Below are 9,503 nucleotides of genomic sequence, written 5' to 3' on the forward strand. Positions count from 1 at the left end.
AGCATCTCTGAACGCACAGTACGTCGAACTTTGAGGCAGATGGGCTACAGCAGCAGAAGACCACACCGGGTGCCACTCCTTTCAGCTAAGAACAGGAAACTGAGGCTACAATTTGCACAAGCTCATTGAAATTGGACAATAGAAGATTGGAAAAACGTTGCCTGGTCTGATGAGTCTCGATTTCTGCTGCGACATTCGGATGGTAGGGTCAGAATTTGGCTTCTACAACATGAAAGCATGGATCCATCCTGCCTTGTATCAACGGTTCAGGCTGGTGGTAGTGGTGTCATGGTGTAGGGAATATTTTCTTGGCACTCTGGGCCCCTTGGTACCAATTGAGCATCGTTGCAATGCCACAGCCTACCTAAGTATTGTTGCTGACCATGTCCATCCCTTTATGACCACAATGTACCCAACTTCTGATGGCTACTTTCAGCAGGATAATGCACCATGTCATAAAGCTGGAATCATCTCAGACTGGTTTCTTGAACATGACAATGAGTTCACTCGACTCAAATGGCCTCCACAGTCACCAGATCTCAATCCAATAGAGCATCTTTGGGATGTGGTGGAACGGGAGATTCGCATCATGGATGTGCAGCTGACAAATCTGCGGCAACTGTGTAATGCCATCATGTCAATATGGACCAAACACCTGAGGAATGCTTCCAGCACCTTGTTGAATCTATGCCACAAAGAATTGAGGCAGTTCTGAAGGCAAAAGGGGGTCCAACCCGTTACTAGCATGGGGTACCTAATAAAGTGGCCGGTGAGTGTATGGTGGAGAGTTTGGGCAGAGGAGCAGGAGGGGCTTCATAATCTCTAAGTTGCAGAAGGAGTGCAGTTTGGATTTCCAGCTCAAATCAGTCTATCAGACAAAGCATTGACCAGGGCTGCCAACAAGCTTGCATTCATCTGCCGTGTATGATACACACATAGACAAAAGTGTTAGTACACCCAATTTAATGAAAGAAAAAACCCACAGTGGACCGAGAAATAATCATCAGTTTGACAAAAGTTTTAATAAATTTTAAAATATCTATGAAAATGAGGAAATGAAAGTTACTCTACAACCGTGCTGTAAAAGAACGATTCAAATAGAAATAAACTCAACAAACAAGTTTCATTAATTGCTTTATTTTTTTCTTTGGAGTCTTTCTAGGAGACAGCAGAAATACTCTGATGACTGCAGTCATTGTGTTTATTTAGGAGATGGACATGAAACTGAGTACAGGGAGCAGGTGAAACAACTTGCGTATGGGTACGGTTCTGGGTTGGTCTCAGTTTTCTAAGGAGTCAGTCAGACAGACATCAGTGTTTTTACACTGATTAAATCTAATGGAAGCAGTCTGGGCTGACAAAGCAATCTGCCTGCAAGGGTTGAGATCATCTACATTTTATTAATTGCAGAAGATGTTCCAGCTGCAGGAATGTCTCATATGTTTTTACTCCATACTATTTGAAGTTACAGCAACAGCTTTCAAATTTGCTCTCATTAACTAATGTCATGTTGGGAAAGCTGCCAAAAGATCTTTTAAGGTTTTCCGCTAGCTTCCATGATTCAATTACCCTGAAAACTCTTTAAAAGCAATGTTATTTGATCTCTTTATAACCTTGTTTTTTTTAGATCAATCCTTAAAAAATTGGCTCCTGTGTGTTGGTGTGTTATTCTGCTGTAAAAGACTTCTCGGGTCTTGCTGACAAAATATGTATAAATGCAAAGCAGAGGCAAGGTGGTCTTGTGGGTTCTCATTAGGAAATAGAATAAATTAACCTTGTTGTTCCCTAGATGAGGCATAAGGTAAAATACCAGCTATTAGGTGCGTTTCCATCTGCTTTTTCTGATATGTATTTTGAAGTATCACATCAGAAACGTGGAAATGGCAATATAAAAATAAACACAAAAAATTGTTTTTAAGCTCACCTGTGGTGGTTTTTGGCGAAGGTTAATGCTCAAAACGGAAGATGGAAACAGTTTTCTTCGAATCAGCTCTGATGTAGTGAACTTTTACCTGACATAATGGATCAGCTGTTTCTGCTGTCGGTGAGTTGTTTTCGTCAACGATGACATCACAAAATTGTTTTGTTGATGCTCCTTTTCTTCATAACGATAACAAGAACTGAGGAGTTAAAGGTGGATCGTTGTTGACAAAAACTTGAGAGTTATTGGTGTGAGTTTTAATCAGCGAGACGAGACAAAAAAAAATAAGCTGGTGGTCGGTCAGATGTTTAAACTGCATCATTTTGCTGTAATCTCTTAGACAAGCTAAGCAGTATTAGCCGTGCTGCTACGTCCTGTTTGATCATGCAGCCCACCTGGTGTGCAACGCTACACATTCTGCATGACCACAGATGATCATGGCAGCAGCGGCGGGGTGAAAATAGTCCAGAATGATCCGGTTCTGTTCGCTCAACTCTGACAAACTGTTCTTCCATCCGTGCTTGTGGAGAAATGCATCTTTGCATCAGAGTCTCTTTTTTTGCAACATAAAACTGACTAAAACTAGACAAAAATCTCTTTTAGTCTAGTTTTAGTTGATTAAAGCTGACTAAAACTATCACACATAGTAATGACTAAAATAAATAAAATAAGACTAATAATAGTTTTTGCCCTGAAGGCTAAGACTAAATCTAAGATGGTTGTCAAAAGTAACACTGATTTCTGGGTGTTCCTATTATGTGCCTAAATTTGACTGGAAGCAATATCGCCATTGCAAATTAATATGTTAACATAAGAACAACTCTCCTCAGGGTTCCCGCGGGTCCTTAAAAAGTCTTAAAAGGCATTGAATTCTTCAAAATAAATCTAAGGCCTTAATTGGTATTAAAATGTCTTAAATTAGTCTTTCGTAGGTCTTTTTTTTTAAAACATCATAAATAGGATAATTTTTATTATGATTTATTTTTGAAATCTAAATAAAACATTAAAATTGAAAACATTTTTTTTTATTTAAAAAAAAAATAACGGCTCGCCTTTATTGGTTCCGTCCTGATAGTGGAACCATTGAAAGTGTTGCGGCCGGAACATTTGGGAGATGCGCCATTAACTTTTTGTCTGGAAAATATGAGCAAGTGTAAATGTAACGAAAATTGGCTCCAGCCAAGAGTTTTCTGCATGGCTAAAACCAGGGAACATACATGAGGCTCAGTGGATTTTATGCAAGAAGTCATTCAAGCTCGGAAGGATGGGAATTAAGGCAGTGGAGTCACACATGCGAAGCACGAAACATAAAGCGTCAAAATCGAGTTACAGAGAAACAGCCAGTAAATCAAACCAAACATACTAAGAAAACGATACAAAGAAAAATAGCTGCAAAAAAGACTTAGCACTGGTTATGTTGTGGCTTTAAAACTGATTTGTTTTGTTCCCTGCTTAAACAAAGTTTGTAAATTCAGTTAAATAATTGTTCAAATATATCTGTCATTTGTGTGTTTTTAGCTTTCTTCCTGTATGGGAAGCTTTTCAAAGTTTGAAACATTAGTGCAGTGGTTTATGTTAAAATAAACCTTTGGGTTAAGTTGTCGCAAGCAGGTTTTTCTTGTGTTTCTTGTGAATTTGGTCTTAAATTTTTATTTCAAGTGGCATTAAGAAGTCTTAAAAAGGAACCCAACTCCTGATATCAACACTTTTATTAAAACTTTCCTCCATTACTGATCTACGGACAGATTGCAGCCTCTACTTCCTGCTTATTTTAGCCTTGGGTGAGGAAATACTGCTGACGAAGACATAACTTTGTCTTGATTAGTTAATTCCCTTTTAATCAAATATTTTCAGATACTTTTTTTTTTATTTTATTTTAAAACTTTTATTAAAATTCTCTTTTCAGTTGGGTGGAAACACGGCTACTGTGACATCTGTAGAGGCTTTTTAAAAGTGGAAGTAGTTTGACGCTTTAACATGTATAGAAACACAAGCAAGCTTTTCTTTCTAAAGGAGCCATAAATTGTTTCCCTTCAGATTTTTTATATTGTTTCTTCAGCTGGCTCTAGTCTATAAAACCCACATGGAATGAATTGGAGATTGGCAAAAGCTATTGCTGAAATAAAAAAAAGGTACAAGAATCTGTGGAGTATTTATTCCTAACTCAACTTCTTTGTTGTTAATAGATAAGAATGGCTGTAGAGATGAAAATGTTGCCTAAACATTAATAGGACTAGCGCATAAAAAGTTTAATGGACTAAACTCCTGATTTGTGAAACATTTAAAAGGACTATTATATTTCTGCCAAAATACCATCATAATGCCTAAAGTACTCTGTGTTTCTCAGCTGGATGAACTTTTCTTTTCTGCAGTCATCATCACGCTCTCTGGTTCTTGATATTGGAGAGGACCGGCTGGTGCTAACAGCTCGGCCATCGCTCTACAACCTCGACATCTTCCACCCTTTCTTCATTGACCAGGAAAATAGTGTGGCGCAGTACAATAACAGCACTCAGGTATATTAAGGAAACATCTGGAGAAAGGGAAACCCTCTCTGGCATGGTTTAAACAGCTGCATTAACAAAGTTTTCTGTTTGTGGTGATCATGTTTAAAGGCTCCATGGTTAAGCTCAAGGGTGGTTTCCTACAGGAGCCAGCAGTGATGAATGCCCTGTAGAACTGTAAATACTGCTGAGTAAACTGAGTACATACTAGCAGCAGGACGGCATACTTTTTGATAAAAACACTGTATGCCACCAGAGTGAGTTCGTGGCAAATAACCTGGTTATGTAACTTTTTTTCCAGACGGGTGGGATGGGATGTTGCTAACCTGTATTAATAAATACCTTTTTTATATCAGCTCGAAGAATCAGCCCTAACATTTTGGCATCACATATCAGGGAGTGGTTTGGCTTATTTCAGAATAATCAATATAAAACAAGAAACACCAACTTGCCTAAATATATTAAGAAAAGTTACAAAAGTGCGTCTAAGAAATTAATGAAAAACACTCTGAGAGTGAAATAATTACATTTTTTTGGTACAGCTTAACCTTAGAGGCATAACGCTGATACTGGCTCATTGTTTAGTTTCTAAATCTAAATATAATTGTTAACTAGGCTTACTAACTTTTTAACTTTACATATTAGCTTTTCAATGAGCTTTTTACCTTTTTTTTCTTCACTTGTTAACTTTTTTTTCCAACTTAATTTACAGTAGGGTATATATCATTCAAGGGCTCATCTAATTGGTCAAATGCCAAAATATGATGTACAGCCATGTAGCAGCATCTTTGCTGAATGGCTGGATATAGATCTTGTGCTTCTAGACCTCTCTGAGGGACGGGGGGACTTCATTTGTAAAGGGGCATGAAACGTATAAAAAAAATTGTAACTTGCCCTATAAAGGGTTAAAACCTGTTACCTATAATTATCTTATGTTTAAAGTGTTTGCTCTTTGCGCCTGTCATGTAATTTAACTTTTTTCTCTCTCTAATGTAGAACAATTTCATTGTCTTGCCTCTGAAATGTGGAATATAAATAAGCTTGCTTTGCCTTAAAATCACCATCAATACCCTATACAAGACGACACAGATTACAGATACAGATTAGCAGACCAGGGTCCGGATGCGGACCCACCTGCTGGCTAATCCGGACCCAACCTGATTTGAAACATTTATAAAATACTAAATGTTGTCTGACGGCAGTGTCTAATTTCACTCGCGCTGCTTCTCCTGTTAATATGGTAAAGCACTCTGGAGCGTCCGGCACCAGGTTGCACCAATTATCAAATGAACTGCTGTCAGTCTGGGTTGCTGCTGCTGCTACTTTTAGACACAGCATGGCTATCACTGCCCCTACATAGTTAGCATGGCTATCACTGTCCCTACATAGTTAGCATGGCTATCACTGCCCCTACATAGTTAGCATGGCTATCACTGTCCCTACATAGTTAGCATGGCTATCACTGCCCCTACATTGTTAGCATGGCTATCACTGCCCCCACATAGTTAGCATGGCTATCACTGCCCCTACATAGTTAGCATGGCTATCACTGTCCCTACATAGTTAGCATGGGTATCACTGTCCCTACATAGTTAGCATGGCTATCACTGTCCCTACATAGTTAGCATGGCTATCACTGCCCCTACATAGTTAGCATGGCTATCACTGCCCCTACATAGTTAGCATGGCTATCACTGCCCCTTCCTAGTTAGCATGGCTATCACAGCCCCTACTTAGTTAGCATGGCTATCACTGCCCCTTCCTAGTTATCATGGCTATCACTGCCCCTACGTAGTTAGCATGGCTATCACTGCCCTTTCCTAGTTAGCATGGCTATCACAGCCCCTACTTAGTTAGCATGGCTATCACTGCCCCTTCCTAGTTATCATGGCTATCACTGCCCCTACGTAGTTAGCATGGCTATCACTGCCCCTTCCTAGTTAGCATGGCTATCACTGCCCCTTCCTAGTTAGCATGGCTATCACTGCCCCTACGTAGTTAGCATGGCTATCACTGCCCCTTCCTAGTTAGCATGGCTATCACTGCCCCTACAGATTTAGGGACTCATTTCCCACTGTAATCAGCTTCATAGTCATGGTAGGACACTTCTTTGATTTTACTTTGGAGAATTTTTTGGCAATCAATATATTAAGATTTGGAGCAAAACATAATTGCAAATGAATATCTGAATCTTTTAGAGCAATTATTTGTTTATTCAGATCCAATTAATTAAATTGAAACGGCTGAAATAATTTTCAAAATCTGAAAAAAAAAAACAGCTAACAAATTCAAATACATTAGAATTAGCCTGAAGATGAAATAATCTTGTATAAAATATAATTTTACTCTTACTTCAAATATTCATTTAGAGTATTTTATTAAATAGACTTTATCAGAAAATCAGTATTGCATTTATGGGCTAATTTAAAGTAAGCTAGGCTACATGCTGGCAATGAATGAGTTAAAACTATTCTAACTAACTATCTAAACTATCTATCTATCTAACTAACTATCTATTCTATCTAAACTAACAGGTCCATGGAACCGAAGCTATTTACTAATGATTGGACAACAGGCATCATCAAAACACCTTATAGTGCATTTTAGGACAGCCAATAGCGGCCTTTCTTGCTAGCCAGTTGGCAACACTGGTGAAGGGATGAGGGAAGCAGAGAAGAGAAGCTTTTGAAGAAAAATTCTAAATTTTGACAAGAAAAAGTGTTTAAATATATGAACAAAACTTTTAATTAAATTGAAATGGGTTTTAGAGCTCAAAAAGTTTGCGTTCTCCGCACATCCCATACTGCCGAGTTCTTTCTATATTGTGGCATTTTGAAACAACTTTGTCAAGAAAAGCCAGCACCATTGCAGCCAAACAGGCAACTAGGATGATATTTCATAATTGGGATATTAAAAAAATATAATAACTAAAATATCTTGATTAAAATTCCGGATGTGTTATACTTTAAATGACAAATCAGATAAAGTCATTTGATATATCTCTAAATGCATTTTCACTTTCCAAAATGTGATTAAAGACATCTTGTATTGTTATTTTTCCCTAGACATAATATAAAACTATAAAACATCATTAATGGCAGTCAACATTTAGTGAATAATGTTTGTGTATTCTATGAAAATTTCTGCATCTCTATATTGGGTCTGTATTATGAGTTTTCTTATCAATTCAGAGGGCCCCATACCTGTCATTTCATAGGGCCCCAAATTTCCTAAATCGGCCCCTGCTTCGATTCTCTCCTCCAGGTTCCCTCTGTTGTGACGAGAATTACCTCCCTCTCGCGGGAGCGTGCATCACCCTAAACTCACGCTCATTGATGAGAAAACGCATTGAAATATTAACGAAAAGGAAAATTTTAAACACATTCTTAATGTTTTCATATTTCTTATACATGGATGCCTTAAAATTGATAGTTTTGATTGAAAGATAAATTCAAATTAATAGAATTTTACTTTTACCATTTTAGATTTTTCTTCATTTGTTAAATTTAGAAGCTGGAGACTGCGGAAGATTCCCTCCCCTCCTTATTTTCACATTACCTCGAATCGCGTTGTCTGATGCTGCTGTGATGCTGTTCAGAACAGCGCAGGCTGTGCGCTACTCGTTAGCGTAACCTGCCAAATGTTGAAAGGGCAATATTATTTCCATTACTGTTAATATATAATATAAATGTTTAGGGCTGGGTATTGTTCAAAAATTTTCGGTTCCGGTACCAATACCAGTACCAATACCAATACCGATACCTTCACTTCGATACCGGTTCCTGAACGATACTTACACAACATAAAAAAGTACAAATCTTGAGTTTTATTTTAAGCTCTGATTTTTCCATTTACATTTTTCCTCTTACATAAAAAAAAATGTCAGTGTCTAATATTCACTGTTACATTGTGAGGACCTTTTTACTAAGCAGTTTTCCTTTAGAAAAATTACCATGTCTGACAAACAAGCCCGTTGAATGGGATCCTACTGACAGCGCACCGCTGGTATGTGGGGGTCTGAGCGGCTCCGACAGAAATATTGGAAGGCAGGATGAACTGACTGCACTGATTAAGTTTTCAGGTGGATTTTCCCACTTAAAAACATAATAAAACTACTTTATTCCCACTGATCACAGCAAATATAGCTGCAAGGCAAATAAAGGATAGAGTAGCTCCACCCAACGCGCGTCAGAGCCACTTTTTGACCGCGCAGCCAGAGCAGCAAAGCTGCTCCAGCCGCGCGTCAGAAGCTGGTACAAGCAGCAAAAAAGGAAGCAGCAGACGTGATTTTGCTGCTCCTGCTGTGTCCGGTTTGAAAGCAGCATGATTCACTCCGCTCTGGCTTTGCTCCGCCCACGGGCTGCTGAGAGGAGGATGGTCGCGCCGGCTGCTGTCCGCTCTTCTTGCAGTCAAACACCGAGCAACTTTCTGCTCTTAAATTGTTTCCATGCACGATGTATTGCATTGCGCACTATTGGCATCAGTCTTAATAAAGTGAAGCCACACTTTTGACCTGGGGGACATTTTAAAGGGGTTCCACGACGCTCGCAACCAGTTCACAACAGATACACTGGCTGTAGGCGTGACCACCTGTGTATTTTTCCTGGATGACGCAATCACGTTAAGTGTTACAGCCAATCACCGAAACTTGGTACCGAAAGACGAGGCATGTTTAGTTACTCTGTAGAACCGAAGCATTTCGGTCGGTACCATAAAAGAACCGAAGTTCGGTACCCAGCCCTATAAATGTTAACATTCAGTGAAAGAATGTCACAGGGGAGTGGAGGGGGGGATTTTTAAGATTTTTTTTGAGAAGGGGAATGCCAATCCCCCCTCAATTCGAGGACTGCTTGTAATTCTCGCTGCATGACATGTTGTTTTTCCAGCAAAAATGGGAAACTGTGAGGGCAGCTTCGGCTCTGAAGTCGTGTACTATGGAAAAACTTACTTCTTCTGTTGTTTGTTCCAGATTCTCACCGTCACTATGCCTGTGGTCTCACCAGCTTCATGAAGCTACTGAAGAACCTATTTGTTTTTGTCATAAATTTGAGAAATAAACTTGCTGTTGTTAAAATCTT

The 9,503-nt window shown here is 38.9% G+C and overlaps 1 protein-coding gene across 1 annotated transcript in view; it reads left to right on the top strand.

The window, feature by feature from the left end:
• pih1d1 (PIH1 domain containing 1) overlaps positions 1 to 9,503 on the top strand; it is a gene marked incomplete at its 5' end in the record, with an annotated part of 30,813 nt that extends 21,310 nt beyond the window's left edge. The window contains 2 exons of the mRNA XM_038269260.1: positions 4,294 to 4,437; positions 9,395 to 9,503. Coding sequence (XP_038125188.1) covers positions 4,294 to 4,437; positions 9,395 to 9,436 — 186 coding nt within the window. The remainder of the gene's footprint in view (positions 1 to 4,293; positions 4,438 to 9,394) is intronic.

Source organism: Cyprinodon tularosa, unplaced genomic scaffold (genome assembly GCF_016077235.1).
Source record: "Cyprinodon tularosa strain WSP-4 unplaced genomic scaffold, ASM1607723v1 ctg726, whole genome shotgun sequence".
Lineage (NCBI taxonomy): Eukaryota > Metazoa > Chordata > Actinopteri > Cyprinodontiformes > Cyprinodontidae > Cyprinodon > Cyprinodon tularosa.